General features: G+C 41.1%; 1 protein-coding gene across 6 annotated transcripts in view; it reads left to right on the forward strand.

Annotated features, from left to right (window-relative positions):
- sgcg (sarcoglycan, gamma) overlaps positions 1-19,449 on the forward strand; it is a 596,108-nt gene that overhangs the window by 532,656 nt on the left and 44,003 nt on the right. For all 6 annotated transcript variants that reach the window (XM_073043720.1, XM_073043716.1, XM_073043715.1 and 3 more), the window contains one exon: positions 11,157-11,229. In XM_073043720.1, the coding sequence (XP_072899821.1) occupies positions 11,157-11,229 (73 nt within the window). The remainder of the gene's footprint in view (positions 1-11,156; positions 11,230-19,449) is intronic.

Genomic DNA, 19,449 nt, shown 5'->3' on the forward strand with positions numbered 1-19,449 from the left:
CAGGGAGGCGGCTGCCTGAAATCATCGCATCAACATTGAGGAAAATGAGGATCAGTGACTGGCTACAGAGGAAGTGCATTATGGATGTTACTGTGATTAAACAATACACTACCAAGACAAACCAGAAACCATGGCTGACTGCAGAGGCTCGTGCACTGCTTAGGGATCGGGATGCTGCCTTCAGGCCAGAGAAATGGGGTGGCTCCAAGGTCAGCAAGAGCTTGCTCTCCTGTGCTGTCAGGAAGGCAAAGCGAGAGTACTCACAGAAAATTCACAGACACTTCTGACACCAGGGATGTGCGGCGCATGTGGCAAGGTATATTAATCATAACGGATTACAAGTCCAGGCTATGCATCAACAACAGCAAGGCCCCCCTTCCCGATAGGCTGCATGCCTACCATGCACGATTTGATGCAATGAATATGGGATATTGAGCAAAGCCCCGTCTGGCCTTGAGGAACAGGGCCCCTGTCTGGCCACAGCTGAGATGAAGAGGATCCTAGCCAGGGTAAACCACACAAGGCTGCAGAACTGGACAACATACCTCGTCAGGTGCTGATGGACTGTGCGGCCCAGCCAACAATGGTCTTAACAGACATCTTTAATATCGCTTTGAAACAGTACACTGTCCCTGCGGGCTTTAAGGCTGCCACCATCATTCCAGTGCTCAAGAGAGCAACAGTAATTGGCATAAATGATTACCTTCCAGTGCCACTAACTTCAGCAATCATTAAGTGCTTTGAGCGGCTGGTAATGGATCATATAAAATCCCATCTACCAGCTGCATTGGATCCTCTTCAGTTTGCCTTCCACCCAAACCGGTCCGCTGATGCTCGCAAACCCTCAGCACTCCACTCTGTCTTGTCCCACCTAGAAACTTATGCCTCATATGCCAGGAAGTTGTTCATTGACTTCAGTTCGTCTTTTAACACAACCAACCTTCAGAGGCTGGTGGGTCAACTGTTCTTGTTGGGACTCAAACACCTGTCTGAAAATGGATCTCGGACATCTTGATGGAAAGACACCAGTCAGTCTGAGTTGGCAGCAACTTCTCAAGCTCCATCACATCGAGCACTGATGCCCCCCCCCCCCCCAAGGCTATCTGCTCAGTCCACTGCTGACTGATGACTGTACAGCCAGATCCAACTCAAGCCATACCATCAAATTCACCGATGATACCGCAGTGATTGGCCTCATCAGCAACAATGATGAGTCAGCATACAGAGAGGAGGTACAGTGGCTGGTCAAATGGTGTGAGAACCTGAGTTTCAACATGGACAAGACAAAAGAGATGATTGTGGGCTTCAGGAAGGCACAGCTCAACCAGTCTCCATTGCACATCAATGGCTCTACCATAGAGAGAGTGAAGAGCACAAAGTTCCTTGTTATGCACATAACGGACAATCTAACCTGGTCCCACAGCACCTCCTCGTTAACCAAGAAGGTACAGCAGCGTCTACACTTTCTGAGGGGATTGAGGCATGCAAGGCTCCCCACCCCTATTCTAGCAGCTTTCTGCAAGAGTATCATCGAGAGTGTCCTGTGTGACAGTATCATTGTGTTGTATGGAAGCTGCAAGGCATCAGACCGCAAAACCCTACAGAAGACGGTAAAAACTCCTGAGAGGATCACTGGGGTCTCCCTCCCCACTGTTTGTGACATTTACCGGGAACATTGCAGACAAAGGCCCTGAAGCATTGTTGAGGATCCCTACCAATCTCTTTGACCCACTACCATCAGGAAGGAGGTACAGGAGCATCAGGACTAGGACTACTAGAATGGGTAACAGCTTCTTCCCCCAGATGGTGAGACTATTGAATACCCTGCCACCAATGTTCCCTCCAATTTTTAGTAGTCAGTGTACGCAAAAATCTTATGTTGTGCAAATTTTTTTCCTGTGACAAAAGTATGTGCGCACTGAATACACACATGGCACAGTTAATGTAGGTTTACAAAATATTTGACATAAAACTGCACAGAATAACAACAAAATATCATACGTATTTAAGTCACTGTATTTTTTTTTCTCCTGTCTTTGGCATTTATCCATTCTTTGTAACCTCTATCTAGACTAATAGAACTTCCATCCAATTGATAGCTTTTGATTCTCATTAAAATATCCAAATGACATTCACCTAAACGGTTTCTCAGCTTGTTTTTGAGTTGATTCATTAGGCTAAAACCTCGTTGACGGTCCACACTAGACGCAAGAAAGGTTCCCTCAATGTCCATCAACTGTGCAAGGTCACAAAACTGTTCATTTTGAAGTACAAATGCCACCATTTGAGCAAAGTTTGAAATCAGTTTGGATTTAATTTTTCCTTGCACGGAAAATTTGAAATCATTAAACTGTAACTATTACAGTATTTTCACCTAGAAAATCATGATATTTTAGACATAAGGCATTAACTTGTCCATCGCCAAATGTGAAGTCACAATCTGCAATTGTGGAGAAATCAAAAGCTGACCATTCTTGTACCTCATCTTCAGGAAACCTTTCTTCCAAATGAACACAAAGACTATTTATAAAAGTCAACAGCGAACTTGTTTTTACTGTGATGTTTTCTTCACAAAGTTGGCTTAGCAAAACTTTAACTTTGTCACTCCATGAAACATTGTTTCCCAGATACTTTTACCCAGGAGTGAAATGGCTGCCACAAGAGGACACAGGTTTAATGTGCTGGGGAGTAGGTACAGAGGAGATGTCAGGGGTAAGTTTTTTATGCAGAGAGTGGTGAGTGCGTGGAATGGGCTGCCAGCAACGGTGGTGGAGGCGGATACGATAGGGTCTTTTAAGAGGCTTTTAGATAGGTGCATGGAGCTTAGTAAAATAGAGGGCTGTAGGGAAGCCTGGTAATTTCTGAGGTAGGGACATGTTTGGTACAACTTTGTGGGCCAAAGGGCCTGTATTGTGCTGTAGGCTTTCTATGTTTCTATATACTGCTTTCTTGTTAATTTTGCCTCGTGCAAAATGAAGTGAATCAATCAATGTCAGGCCACTCATTTGCAGAATCTTGCACAGTGCAGCCAGCTCATCAAAGACATCACTAAAAACTGTAAAACTACTTCAAAGTGATATTCATCAAAGACATAACTTAAAACCTGCTAAGTTCTTTTGCGCTTCACGCCCGTTGCTTCTTTCAAATTCGACATAGTGAATCAATATCTTTTTCAATAAAAACTTAGTAAGCTATCTACAGGATTTGAAACAGATCTTTGTAAACTTTACGATACGAACACTGTCCGCCAAAGATGGCTGCCGCCGTGATGCAGCTGCACAAACCAGAACAGGAAAGGTGAGGTGACGTAAATTAGTGACGTGCATTGTGGTACTTGAAAAACTGACTAACTAGTTAACAGAACCATTTAGCTAAAAGATTATTTTCAATAAATATAATTATTAATTACTACATTATTTTAGGTAACTAACCTTTTGTGCGCACATTAATTTCCTTTGTGCGCTGGTTGACAAACGTATGTGCGCGCACATACGCGCACAGCTTAGAGGGAACATAGCCTGCCACCACCAAGGAAAGTTACTAGGAAAGTGAGCTGTTACTGTTTACCTGTAGGGCACACTGCATACATTTTGAATGATATTTTGTTAATTTATTTGTGGTAATATTTTGTTTTATGTGCTGTGTGTGATATATGTTTCAATGTTTCATGGGTCCACAGTGGTCTGAACGGATATTGTTTTGGTTGGTGTATATATAAATATATACACCAACCGAACGAGCTTCCAGTAGAAGTGGTAGAGGCAGGTTCGGTATTGTCATTTTAAAAAAAATTGGATAGGTATATGGACAGGAAAGGAATGGAGGATTATGGGCTGAGTGCAGGTCGGTGGGACTAGGTGAGAGTAAGCGTTCGGCACGGACTAGAAGGGCCAAGATGGCCTGTTTCCGTGCTGTAATTGTTATATGGTTATATGTAATACATATGCACACCTATGTTTATTGTCACCAGACTGTACAATATGTACATATGTACAATCTGGTGACAAACTTGAACTTGAACATTATCCAATTAATACTTTGTAACATATTCCCTCTCTGATAATAGACAATAGACAGTAGGTGCAGGAGTAGGTCATTCGGCCCTTCTAGCCAGCACCGCCATTCACTGTGATCATCGCTGATCATACACAATCAGTACCCCATTCCTGCCCTCTCCCCATATCCCTTGACCCCGCTATCTATGAGCTCTATCTAACTCTCTCTTGAATGCATCCAGAGATGTCTATTAACTGCCCACTAAATCTCCTATCTTGACTATCTTGATCCCCTCCCAGCCACACAAGAGGCAATTTAGGCAAGAGGATTGCTTCTTGAACACATTGGAGTGGATATGCCTTCTACTGAGTGACTTCCTCACACTCCTAACTGCAGTGTTGCTTTGCTGAACCTCTGCTCATTGTGCTGAGTATGAAGATGAATGGCCCTTCTGACGCCTGTATGTCATTAGCTCCTGATGTGCCATCTCTTCACACTTCTGTAGTCTAAACTTTAAGAATGCCAAGTATTTCAAAACTTCAAAGCAATGGCTGCTCATTAACTGCAGTCATCTAACAGTGACGAATTGTTTACCTAATGCCGCTAGGTGATCGATGAGGTGGTACACCTGGGGTTCATCTTGCTCCAGAACATGTTATGTTGAATGAGGTTAACACCTGAGGTTGCAGTTTGGCAGCACAGGCATCATGTTTGCATTACATCCTTATAGATGTACGTTTAATCTACATAATGCCAATAGAAATCAGCAATAGCCTCACATGCACCAAAGCCTTTCCTAATATGTGTTGATGCATCTTTCATTATGAATATCTATGTGTGCACGTGGGAGCATAATGGAATCCATAGCACTCAGACAATGAGTGATCATGTTTTGATGCCTCAGTGGGAGAAAACACTTCCCTAGGTATTCTATGTTTGTGAGAAAAGAAACAACTTTTGTACAGGCTCTAATTGCTACTTGGGTAATAAGAAGGAATATTGACACTGTTCTGTCATGTTATTTAACGAACCATGTACCGTTTGTAGTTACTCTCCAGACCTTTGCTATAATATGGAAAACAAATATGAGTTAAAGACGGGGTGAGATTGGTGGCTTGAGACTAGAGCTATGGAATCTCAGGAGTAGAGTCAGATTAATTCAGCAATGAGTACAGCTTCATTGCAAAAACTTACAGCTAATTAGTTAGCAGTTTAAGTAATACTGCAAATAGTATTTGGGAAATTCCAAAACTGTATCTTTTTTTGCAGCAAAATATGTCAATATATGGTATATAAATTCTTTCTCAGATCTTGCTGCATGCTTTTATGATAATGCAGAGTGCTCAACAGAAATTGAATTATTAGCATACTACAAATTTTATTGGGTGATGGACTACTCTCCTCACTTGTGAAACAAAGTCTATAGTGAATTGATGAAGAATAAAATGTGGAATTAAGCAAAAGTAAAGAAGAAATAGAGAATACACATCAGAGAGATATAGTAATCAGAGGCAAATGTGGCTCAGGTATTGTCTCTGTTTCTGTAGGCTGGTCTACCATTGGTTTAATTGTCCATTAAATATCTGAAACCTGTGGCAATAATTCTGGAGAAATGCACGTGATGCTACCGATATCAGCTATTAGAAAGGGGAAGGAGAGGGCAACGCCAGTCACTGCAGCTGGATTGTCCATCCAATATGTCTTTGAGATCTTTTTAGTATTTACGCTTATAGATGTTGTTATTTGAGAACTTACTTCACTGAAACTTTGTGTAAGCACCATGAAGGATTGTTTCTGATCATATTCATACGTATTGATTTTGTGCAAAGTCTAAATGACTTTCTTTGGGACTGAAAGCTACTGTTTGCAGGTGATGGATTGAAGCAGTGATGAAGAATTAGCAATAATAACAGTTTGTTTTCTCCTAGAGTTAAATGAAACAGAAGACAAATCAGTGGATTGTGCCAGTCCCATCTCTTTGAAAGTACAATCTAATTAGTCCCATTCCCCATTTTCTTTCATGAACAGTACCTGAATTATGAAGCCAGGGGTCACTTTATTGTCTTATTTAAAAAACTCAGCATGATAAATTTATTTCCAGCACTCCCTCTCTGAACAGGAGACGTCTCATTTGTTACATCCGCTTTTAGTATCTATACTGAGCACAAAGGAATCTTAAATTTACATAGTCAAAAGTTCCCCTCCCTTTACTATATCATAGTGAAATCTTAAAGGAATTCTGGATTTCTCAATCCCTATGCAAGGTCTTGTTTTGCACAGTCGAACATCCCTTTGTCTTCAGAGATGCTGCCTGACCTGCTGAGTTCCTCCAGTTATATGCTTCCATTCCAGATTCCAACATCTGCAATCTATTGTTTTGAGTCAATGTTGATCCTCCTGATGCCATATGGTTTTGGTGATGGTAAGGACAAGGAATATGAACCAGTGTTGATTGGATTCTTTCCTGTTGTTGATGGCCTGTATGTACGGCATGAATATCTCTTTGCTAAATGTTACCTTAACATAGACAGCTTTATTATCAACCCATTTCAGATCTTAAGGAGGCAAGAAAATTATTGTTGAAGCAGCTGAAAATGGTTGGGGGTAGATATGGGAGGTGAAAACAGACCTAGAAGTCCTCGTTCAGAATTCCATTAAGGTTAACTTACAGACTGAGTCAGTAGTAAAGAAGGCAAATGCAAAGTTAGCATTCATTTCAAGAGGACTGGAACATAAAGACAAGGATATACTATTGAGGCTTTATAAGGACTTGATCTGACCATAATTTTGAGCTCAGTACCTGAAGAAGGGTGTGCTGGTGCTGGAAAAGGTAAGAAGAAATACACAAAAATGATCACTAGAATGAAAGGTGTAACATATAAGGAGCATTTGACGTCCCACATTCCTGTACTCAGTGGAGTTCGAAAGGATGAGGGGGCTGTTGTTGAAACATGGTGGATACTGAAAGACCTGGAAAGAGTGGATGAGGAGAGGGTGTTTCTATCCGTATGTTGGAATCTGAGATCTGAGGACACAACTTCAGAATATAGAGACATCCCTATAGAACTGAGATGAGGAGGAATTTCTTCAGCCAGTGAGTAGTGAGTCTATGGAATTCTTTGCCATTCTTTGAGGGCTGTGCAGGCCAAGTCATTAGATGTATTTAAGCCAGGCATTGATAGGCTCTTGGCTGTTAAAAGGAGTTGGGGTTATGGGGGAAGGCGGGATAATGGGGTTGAAAAAAGCATATGATTGAATGGTGGAACAAACTCAGCTTAATGGCTTAATTCTGCTTCAATATGTTCTTATGATATGGGCCTGGGAAACACCTGCAGTATATTACATTGGAAAACGTTCAGAAGCCTCTTCATTGCGTCATTAACAGGCCAAGTTTGATACAAAGTGACTTAAGGAGTTATTCAAACAAACAGCTTTAGATAAAGATAAAGGCTTTAAGGAAGGAGAAAAGGGCTTGAAGATTTATCAAATAAATCCTGATGCCTCAAGGAGGGTTCAGCTGACATGATGAAGAAAAGAAAACTAGGGATACACAGGAGCCAGAACTTTCCAACAGCAGATCACAAAGATAGCGAGGGGTAACGATGATGATGAAGATGAGCTAGAAGTTAAAAAGATGACAGATGCAGGAAATCTGAAATAAAAGCTGAAAATGCTGCAAAAACAAAATGGGTCAGGCATTATCTATGGAGAGAGAAGCAAAGTTAATATTTCAGATTGATGAAGGTTCTGATGGTCTTTGACATCTGTGTCCATATTTTGATAGCAGCAATAAAAAAACATTGCCAACAAAAATCAAATAAAGTGCTAAAATTGAACAAAATTGCTGAAACCTCAAAATGCCAGTAACCTGAAGTCTACTTATGATTTTCATGCAGGACGAAACAGAGGGTTACCACTTTTAACACACCAGCAAATCAGAATTGATTTGTCTCGGTGCCCATTTAAAATACCAGGCAATTGTAATGAAGGGCCCACTCTCAACAAGAAAATCAGGAATCTTAGCTGTGTTCATTTGCATTTCTTTGCCACATATTTAAACACTTGAGCCCACAGCAGCTGCTGCTTCTTGGCCAAAGTTATGCCTCATTCCTTCTGTGACTCTTCCTCTCCAGTTTTCTTTCAGCCTGACAGTTACATTCCCAGTTACGTGCCTCCAAGCAAACCTTTTCTCGTGCCAACTTGTTACTTACCAGTGCCCCACTTCTTAGACATTTGCTCTGCTTCGTCCTTTCCCTATGACGGGCGGTGTGTTTCAAATTACCAGCCTTTTTATGCCGTATCTCAGCACTTCATAAACATGCTTTTTACTCATTCTTATATATCTATTATCTAAGACGTTAAACCTAAACCATAAGAATCAATAAAAACATGCTGTAGCACTGGAATTTTATTTGACGTTAAACATTCAGAAACATTTCAATCATATATATTTATCACAGTCACATACTTGGCAACATTGCTCCCCTCCGAGCCGTCTCTCCATACTGTCAATCTATGTGAGTTAGCAGAGCTGAGGCCTCATTGCTTCAGTGATCCGGGTTCAATCCTGTCTGCATGGAGTACACATTCTCCCTGTTACCACGTTGTTTTCCCCAGCTGCTCTGGTTTAGAGTTATGGAACAGGCCCTTCCGCCCATCTACCAACCATCAACCACTCGTTTATACTAATCCTGTGTTAATTGCATCAGTCTGGCTGAAAGGATCAGAAGTCCTATTTCCATGTTTCCTGATCTCTACAAAACCAGATGGGATTGTGAACAAAGCATTCAGGATTCAAGGGTTTGTATGCAAATTGAATGAGTAGGCATGAGCATTCAGGTGCAATCCCATGTGGTAAAAAGTGAAATCATCCACTTTTTGGTATGCAAAACAGAAAGTAAAACACATTTAAATGGTGACATATTGGGAATGTTCCTCCCACCCATTCCCACTGAGCTGGCTGTCGAACTCTGGGACTTAAGCTGCAATGGCCTCAACAGTAATTAGAGTTTTGGACAGCCCTGACAATCTGCGATGGGAGGCTGGATCCACCTGTAGTGATTCTGATTCCATAATCAGATTGTATCTGGTTTAGAGTAACAGAGATCCAGCATTAGCACGTGGAGTCGGACACTAAAACGGAGATCAGCATGCTGACACCCTTAGCTCGTTCCAGCTGAACAATATTTTTGCAGAAGCCCAGGGCAAAGCCGAGAAGTGTCGGAGGGTCATCATTTTCCCTCAGGGCAGCCAGTCGCAGCCAGCTTGATTGGTTCATTATCGGGGCAATACAATATACTGATGTGGTCTCTCTTCCCTCATTTCTGTGGTCATTATTCTTTCTAATTTATCTCGAGGGCTCGGATTCCAAATCCAATCCAAGTTCATTAGTGCAGATGGTATCACATTAATACTGTCAATAGTATCCAGGAAGGCAGTCCAGAAAATACAGCTAAATAAAATATAAGTTGGCTGATCTGTGAAAGACAAACTTTAATGTGACAAATGTACACAGGAATGCAAAATAAAAGAGATGTGCGCTCCATGAATTAATTGGAGGATTGCAGAATGAAATTAATTGTGATCAAAAAGTTTTAGTAAACCCATCACTCAGAATGCAGCAAGAAAACTAACAAAAACATGCTGAGTTACACAAAGCAGCAGAACACAAGTTATAATCGAGCTGTACCACTTCAGATTTGCCACATCCCGAGCTCTGTGCACAGCGCTCATTGCCATGAAACTGGTTTAACAGGCAAAGAATCACAAAGCTGAGCCTTGGTAATGCATGCGGAATCATGTGTGAGGCATAGTGTTTTAGCACGTAAGGCAGGTACCTGCAATAACTTACCTACTCCCAAACGTTAGAGGTTCTGTAGGCGCTGAAAATTCAGAGCAACACACAAAGTGCTGCAGGAACTCAGCAAGTTATGCAGCATCTATGGAGGGAATAAGCAGTCGCCAATTCGTGCCAAGAACCTTCATCAGCACCGCTCCATAGATGCTGACTGATCTGCTGAGTTCCTCCAGCATTTTGTTCACATTCTCTGTTCCCACAGGTTAGACTAAGAGGTGTTCCATACTCAGCATCCCCATGCCATTTACATAGTGATCAGTAGGGAACTGTTTGCAGCATTTTAATCTGGAATGCTACTTTAAAGGCAGGATATAATTTCAAACTAATGTACATCAGAATCGGAATCAGAACCGGGTTTAATAGAAACACTACATTGTGAAATTTGGTGATTCTGCAGCAGCAGTACATTACAATACATAATAATGGAGGAAAAAACTAAAAGACTGTGATTACAGTAAATATATATACACACACACACACACTAAATAGTTAATTTAAGTAAGTAGTGTAAAATTAGAAATAAAAAAAGTAGTGAAGTAGTGTTCATGGATTCAATATCCATTCAGAAATCAGATGGCAGAGGGGAAGAAGCTGTTCTGAATCATTGAGTGTGGGTCTTCATGCTTCTGTACCTCCCTCCCGATGGTAGCAATGAGAACAAGGCATGACCTGGATGTTGGGGGTCCTAATGATGAGGATGTCCTGGATACTACGGAGAGTAATGCTCATGATGGAGCTGACTAAATTTGCAACTCTCTGCAGCTTGCTTCGATCCTGTGCAGTGGAGCCCCCCCCCCCCCCCCCCCATACCAGAGGTGATGCAGCCAGTTCGAATGCTCTCCACGGTTCATCTGTAGACTCTAGAACTGCTATTCTTCTTCACTTAAAGTGTGGCCACTCACTTTCAAGTGTTTCTGGGTAGGGTGATGGAAGCAAAAGCATTGAAGCAACTGATTGTGAGAAGTGCAATGTTGTGCAGGTTGGGAGAAATTAAATGAATAATATGGTTTTCTACATGGGTTAGTATTTCGTAATTGTGTTATCTTAAATCAGGATTTCAAGAAACTAGAGCATTTATTGTATTCTTAGAATTACTTTTATTGTTTGTATTAAACAGTGGTTTCTGGCTTTCTTTCTTGGGTTCAAACAGGTCCCATATTAGCAGTATATCGAAGTCAGATTAAATCAATTCTTCCTGTAGCTTGAAGACACGGCTTGAAATTGGCCCTGTTCATTTAAACCAGAGTTCCTGTTGTGTCAGCTGAGTGAACAGCTTTTATTTTAATCTTTCATTCTTTTTCAGGGCCGGAAGGTGCTCTCTTTGAACACTCCGTGGAGACGCCAGTCGTCAGGGCTGAACCTTTCAAGCAGCTTAGGTAAGAAACAAACACCAGAATAACAATGGTAAATTTGTTTTGCCCAAGGACCTAAATATTAACTTAGTCAAAGCTCTGTGTAAAGTTGCAACAGATGTACAATAACAGCATAAAAGTGGGTTCTGAAGATTGTAAATTTAGTTACCAAAGCAACTTCTTTCAAGTGTTAAAACTGACCAGATCAATTGAATTTTAGAGGAGATTATTTTTTACTACATTACTTTTGAACTGAGATTTATTCAAACTACTGCAATTGAATCCTTCAATTTTATTCACAATTGCAGTGTACAGAATTTTAAAATTCTGATAAGCAATTTTAAGAAGGTTCTGTTATAAAATACTTCTATTTCCAGCACAAAGGAAAATAACAAAAAACCTGTCAAAATGCATCAACTGGTCAGGTGCACCTAATATAATTCTGGCGAAAATGGCCTCAAGTTTCACTGCAAAAAGTGATCTCCTGAACAATTTTCCAAATCTATTCCTATAACCATCATGTGCGATTCAATCTGTATCCTATTCTGTGGGAGTGAAAGTTAATCATAAACTCATGTAAGAATCTCAAATGTGGCAGTGAAAATGTTTTTCTGCGAATGTTGTGAATTGTCTGTCTCATTGTGCATCTTTATAAGTGAAATTAAATTTCCTTCCCTTTCTGTGGGATCAGCAGAAGCTTTTCAATCAGATTATAACTGTTTTCTTGTGAGCTTTCTTAGTAACAGCAAATATTGTTTACAACTGGGATGGAGTATAATAAAGGATGGGAAACCCATGATTTGATGGAAGTGGTAATAACAAATACTGCACAACCCAGAGTTGTAAAGGACTGCAATAGAAATGTGAAGTTATTACATGTTTGTAGAGCTGCCATAGTGGATTTGATATGAGTGTTTCAAAGGTATTTTTATCTTTTGATAAAGTGGTATAGTCGGCAGCAACTGGTAAGCCTTGTGTCAGTAAATAATTATACAGACCTGCTTCTAACCTCAATGTAAAAGCAATGGCCACACTCAAGAGGGTCCACTCAGACCCCAGTCTTTAGGAAGAAATACAATATTCTTAAAAATGAATTTTCTATCCAAGGGTAACATGACATTATTATCTCTTTCCACATAAACTTAATTAAAAGAAACATTATATTACTTCATTAAGACCATAAGATCATTAGACACAGGGGCCAAATTAGGCCCTTTGGCCTTTCGAGTCTGTTCTGCCATTCTATTATGGCTGATTTATTATCCCTCTCAGCCCTATCCTCCAGTCTTCTCCCCATAACCTTAGATGTCCTTACTAATCTAGAACCTATCAACCAATGCTTTAAATATATTCAATAACTTTGCCTCCCCACCTTGTGTGGAAATGAATTCCATAGTTTTGACACTGATGCACCATCAATAACTCTCGGAGACGTGAGGCGAGATATAGCAGGGGGGGCGTGTCCAGACAGGTATATGTAGTTCACCACAGACACCCTCTAGCTAAAGAAATTCTTCCTCAAGAATACAAGGGACGTCCTTTCTCTTGGCCTTCCAATATTCTGCAAGTTCCAATAAGATCTCCTCTCATTCTTCTAAATTCCAGCAAATATAAGCCCAGAGCCATCAAACAATCCTCATATGTTAACCCTTTCATTCCCAGGATCATTCTCATGCACCTCCTGTGGACCCTATCCAATGCTAGCACATCCTTTCGCAGCTCAGACACCCAAAACTGCTCACAATCCTTCAAATACAGTCTGGCCAATGCCTTGAAAAGCCTCAGTTTATAAGATATTTGGACATGAATATATTGTATAGTGATTTCCAAGGTGAATATACACTTTATTAGGTACCTCCTGTACCTAATAAAGTAGCCTCTGAATATATGTTCATGGTCATATTATGCTGTAGACCATCCACTTCAAGATTCAATATGTTGTGCATTCAGAAAAGCTTGTCTCCACACTTGATTCCTTGAGATAATGTTGCTTTCCTGTCAGCTTGAACAAGTCTGGCCATTCTCCTCTGACCTCTCTCATGAACAAGGTGTTTTTCCCCACAGAACTGCTACTGGCTTGTTTTGAACCGTAAACTCTAGAGAATTGTGTGTGTGGCTTGAATTTCCAGCATCTGCAGATTTCCTCGTGTAAACTCTAGAGAATTGTGTGTGTGGCTTGAATTTCCAGCATCTGCAGATTTCCTCGTGTAAACTCTAGAGAATTGTGTGTGTGGCTTGAATTTCCAGCATCTGCAGATTTCCTCGTGTAAACTCTAGAGAATTGTGTGTGTGGCTTGAATTTCCAGCATCTGCAGATTTCCTCGTGTAAACTCTAGAGAATTGTGTGTGTGGCTTGAATTTCCAGCATCTGCAGATTTCCTCGTGTAAACTCTAGAGAATTGTGTGTGTGGCTTGAATTTCCAGCATCTGCAGATTTCCTCATGTAAACTCTAGAGAATTGTGTGTGTGGCTTGAATTTCCAGCATCTGCAGATTTCCTCGTGTAAACTCTAGAGAATTGTGTGTGTGGCTTGAATTTCCAGCATCTGCAGATTTCCTCGTGTAAACTCTAGAGAATGTTGTGCATGAAAATCCCAGGAGATCAGTAGTTTCAGAGATACTCAAATCACCCCGTCTGGCACCAAGAAATCATCCCATGGTCAAAGTCACTTAGATCACATTTCTTCCCCATTCTAATGTTTGGTCTGAAGAACACCTGAACCTCTTGACCATGTCTGCATGCTTTTATTGAGTTTCTGCCACAGGATTGGCTGATTAGGTATTTGCATTAATAAGCAGGTGTACACGTGGAACTAATAAAGAGGCCACTGAGTGTGTTACGTAGTGATTTCCGAATGCAAGACTAGTGGCAGTTGTATCAACAGAACGATTGGATTACTCAGTCCCTTTTGGAATCACCAATAGTAGATGGCACTTTGAGTGCTTTAAAGAATGGCAGGTTTCATGTACTGCTTTACAAGCATGCAATGCTATAATTATAGACCATTCTGAAGAAATAATTTCAAATAGAAGTGTTCCATGTGAAACTGCTTGCTCGATCATGTGGCTTTCTTGTCTGTCTCTACACTTCAATGGCATCAAACTGCATTTCATAGCTTTCTCTTCATTCATTTTTCCTCTGGTCATTGTAGCAAATATGTAGGTGATGATCTCAGAGTACCTCTGAAAGAGGTTGAGGGATGTATGATGAAGTGCGTGTGGTTGGTGATATTCTTATCATTGAATGAGTTATTGTTGTGTGGTTATTAAAAAACTAATATAGTTTTGGTTTGTATGATTTTCTTCAGTACAAACAGGATAGATGACTTCCTTAAACATTCACATAAATCTCTCCACTTCACTGTTAGTATATGGCCAGAGAGGGGTGATTTTTCCCCAGTTTGCTGCATACTTCCTTATGTCCTCACTATGGGCTCATTATTCTGAATTCCTCCAGCATTTTGTGTGTGTTGCTTGGATTTCCAGCATCTGCAGGTTTTCCTCTTGTTTGTTATAGATACAAACTATAACAGTGAACATTAATGGAGAATGTGGAGCAGGTTAAGACCTACAAGTATCTGGGAGTACAGTTAGACGAGAAGCTAGACTGGACTGCCAACACAGATGCCTTGTGCAGGAAGGCACAGAGTCGACTGTACTTCCTAAGAAGGTTGGCGTCATTCAATGTCTGTAGTGAGATGCTGAAGATGTTCTATAGGTCAGTTGTGGAGAGCGCCCTCTTCTTTGTGGTGGCGTGTTGGGGAGGAAGCATTAAGAAGAGGGACGCCTCACGTCTTAATAAGCTGGTAAGGAAGGCGGGCTCTGTCGTGGGCAAAGTACTCGAGAGTTTAACATCGGTAGCTGAGCGAAGGGCGCTGAGTAGGCTACGGTCAATTATGGATAACTCTGAACATCCTCTACATAGCACCATCCAGAGACAGAGAAGCAGTTTCAGCGACAGGTTACTATCGATGCAATGCTCCTCAGACAGGATGAAGAGGTCAATACTCCCCAATGCCATTAGGCTTTACAATTCTACCGCAAGGACAGAACTTTTTAAAAGCTATTATTAATGCTTTTTGAGATAGTGATTTAGATGCATATCATATTTTTTTTACTGAGTTAAGTATTGTATGTAATTAGTTTTGCTACAACAAGTGTATGGGACATTGGAAAAAAAGTTGAATTTCCCCATGGGGATGAATAAAGTATCTATCTATCTATCTATCTATCTATCTATCTAAACTCTTTAATCCATCCTCAAAACAAAGGGATGTGATCAAGCTTTGTGTAACTTTCACAGAATCAGAACTGACATTTTCCTCAGAAGGGAATCTGTGATGCCAACATCACCGGCACGTGCAGTTTCCATGATTGGCATTCTAGCTGTTTGTTGATTTTGTATTCAACCAAGTAACCTGTTACTTAGACAATTGCACCTACTTTGCTTTCAGTAAGATTGTGGCTTTGAACTCAGAGTCACTACCCCACATTCATGACTCCATTGATCCAATAATCTGTGTTCAGTTCTGTTCGCCTCATTATAAGAAGGATGTGGAAGCATTAGAAGAGCTGCAGAGGAACTTTACCAGGATGCTGCCTGGATCGGAGAATGTGTATTACGAGAAAAGGTTGAGCAAGCTAGGGCTTTTCTCTCTGTCTAGAGGCCACTTGATAGAGGTGTATAAGATTTATAGAGTGGACATCAGTGGCTTTTTCCCAGGGTGGTAATGGCCAATAGCAGAGGATATTCCTTTAAGGAGAGTGGAAGAAAGTTTAGTGGAGGTATCAGAGGTCAGGTTTTTTACACAGAGAATGGTATGTGCATGGAACACACTGCCAGTGGCGATGGTAGAGGCTGATACCTTATGGACATTTAAAAGACTCTTAGGCTCAAGGACGAATAAAAAATGGAGATATTACAAGGATGACTCTTTAGTAATAAGGGTCAGAGAGGCACAGAAAGGATCTGTGACTACTGACAAGTGCCTTTATTGTCTAAACAAACAAGCGTGTGAATTCATACTGTAAGTACCTGTGTGCACATCCACTTGGTTTCCCTGATCTCCTGAATAGTCAAAGAATAGAAAAGGTAATACCAAGGCAAAGGAGTTTATGCTGGCTGGGTGTTTCTCACAGTCCCAATCAACTCTCCGTATATTCCACATAGGGCCACTCACATATGTATCTGTGATGGTTTATCTCCAGTGTTGTTACTATTTTGCATTTGAAATCTTTGCTTTTGTATTCATTCCTCACCAGTTCAAATGTTGCATTGCAGTGTCACTGGTCATGACTCATCTGACAGACCTGTAACACCTTCTTATTGGCCAGCGTCCATTTATTGCCCTTTTTCCGCAAGTGGCAACTGGTAATTTTATGCCTCTTTGTTCTAAAACAGTTATCAAACTAGTAACCAGCTTGAGTCACTCAGGCAGACACAGGCTCCACCATTCACAAAACCTGCATATTATATCTAACCAAAGAACACGTAACAAATAACTTCTTATGTGGAAATTATCTCTAGTCCAGCAGATTATCTTGAGCATCATTGTGTCAACTTTAAAACACTGACTCAGCCAAGCAACACTAGTTCACAAAATGGAGGATGCAGAGAAACTTCACAAAATGGCATCCTCCATTCCTTCGACCTTGATGCTCTATCAATAACTCTAGGAGACTGGAAGTAGAGTAAATAATGATAGGCTTTTATTAACAGCGAAAACGGAGCATGACCATGTTGGATGACTGTGGGAGTGGCAGAGCCCCAATCACCTTTATACCGGGGTCTGTGGGAGGAGCCACAGGAGCAGTCAGCAGAGGGGCATGTCCAGACAGGTATACATGGTTTACCACAGACCACATGGCAAGAGCAAAGACAATTGGTCTGTCTGTTTCCACTGTCTGTGATTTGTAGACTGTAGTTCTTTCTGGCCAACAGAGGACTGTCGGTTATGTAGGGTGGAAAGGTTCAATGGATTGTGAAGTAAATCAAAAGGTCGGCACATCATCGTGGATCGAAGGGCCTGTACTGTACTATACTCTTCTACATTCTATGCTTTTCTTTGAGATCATCAAGCATAATCTCTCTTATGGGTACAACTGTAACTTCCTTGGGCACTTCATGTAAATCTCCCAGTGTGTGTGCAATATCACAAGAGAATTCAGTTTCTAGAATTTATTCCCATTTATGTAATGGAATTGCTGACATATAAGAGCTCTTATTGTTTTGTTGCATCTTTGATTTAAGTCAATGCCATCTTTTTCCGCACAGTGTTCATGCTCACTTAACTGGTAAAATGCCCGTGACCTTTCTTTGCGATCAATGGTCAACTAGCATTCTATGTATGCTCCTTACAATGTGAACAGCTCATACTGTGTGAAAACTGAGCAGATTGTCACTGCCAGATGCAACTACATAGACTGTCATTGCCGTAGAAGTCTGTGGAGGCCAAATCCTCGAGTATATTTAAAGCGGAGGTTGATAGGTTCTTGATTAGTAACAGCATCAAAAGTTATGGGGAGAAGACAGGAGAATGGGATTGAGAGAGATAATAAATCAATCATGATGGAATGGCAGAGCAGATTCCATGGGCCAAATGGTCTAATTCTGCTCCTATGTCTTATGGTATTGTGAATGCACTTGGATTTGAATACCATTGGCAATGCAAGTGTCCTCAGCACTGCCTCAGATTTAATATTAGTGATGGAAAACATCCTGGCATTTCTTCACCGAGTCAGAGGAGGACCACAGTGATCATTATTAACTTCTTCCTTCTTGCATTGTGGCTGAACATAACAGCCTCACATCCCACATTCCTCTATGGGACTAGAAATACAATAACATCTGCACCATTTTTATGGGTCTGCAACCTTTAGTTGTAAGTTACAATGTTTCACAGGTAACATGTAGTTCTTAAGAACATAGTGCAAAGGAGTACACTTCACTTACATTGTCCATGGATGCATATCTAGTGACTCATCAAACTTGAGGAGACAAAGATTGATCTGATTATAGAAATCAGGTGATATGTGTAGGAAGTGGTTTTTGAGGTAAAAGCATCTCATTGAGGGATGGAGGAGGCACCAGTACCCTGTTGCCCTACTCCTGCCTCTGCAGGTGCTTACATAGGTTGTGCAGATGTCTCACAGCCCCAGTGATATGAGTTCAGTCCTGACCTCTGGTGCTATCTGTATGAAGCATGAACTTCCTCTCCATGGGTTGCTAGCCCACTCCTCTCCCACCCTGGTGACTCAGTTTTCCTTCCGCAGACCAGATACATGCTGCAAAACTAATTGCCCACTGTAAATGACTCCTGGCAAGAGAATGAGGGAGTGTTATGTGCAATTGAGAGAGAATAAATATGTGAGGCAATGGGATTGATGGGAGTGTGTTACTATTGACTTAAATGTGTAACTTTGACCTTGATTGACTTGTGCAGATTCAGATTAATTTCATTAAGTGTGGAAAATTATTGCCTCTTCAGAAACTGCAGGATTAAGTGACAACTCACTCACAGACTCACCTATAAGAAATCCTCCTAAGTCAGCTAGCCAAGGTTCATGTTGGGTGGTGCTCACACAGAATATCTTTAAACTTTAGTGGGGTACAGCAAGGCTCGGTGCTGGGACCGCAGCTATTTACAATATACGTTAATGATTTAGATGAAGGGATTAAAAGTAACATTAGCAAATTTGCAGATGATACAAAGCTGGGTGACAGTGTGAAATATGAGGAGGATGTTAGGAGAATGCAGGGTGACTTGGACAGGTTGGGTGAGTGGGCAGATGCATGGCAGACACAGTTTAATGTGGATAAATGTGAGGTTATCCACTTTGGTGGCAAGAACAGGAAGGCAGATTACTATGTGAATGGTGTCAAGTTAGGAAAAGGGGAAGTACAACAAGATCTAGGTGTTCTTGTTCATCAGTCACTGAAAGTAAGCACGCAAGTACAGCAGGCAGTGAAGAAAGCTAATGGCATGTTGGCCTTCATAACAAGGGGAGTTGAGTTTAGGAGCAAAGAGGTCCTTCTGCAGTTGTACAGGGCCCTGGTGAGACCCCACCTGGAGTATTGTGTTCAGTTTTGGTCTCCAAATTTGAGGAAGGACATTCTTGCTATTGAAGGAGTGCAGCGTAGGTTCACGAGGTTAATTCCCGGGATGGCAGGACTGTCATATGGTGAAAGATTGGAATGACTGGGCTTGTATACACTGGAATTTAGAAGGATGAGAGGGGATCTGAT

The sequence above is a fragment of the Hemitrygon akajei genome, chromosome 4 (genome assembly GCF_048418815.1).
Source record: "Hemitrygon akajei chromosome 4, sHemAka1.3, whole genome shotgun sequence".
Classification (NCBI taxonomy): Eukaryota; Metazoa; Chordata; class Chondrichthyes; order Myliobatiformes; family Dasyatidae; genus Hemitrygon; species Hemitrygon akajei.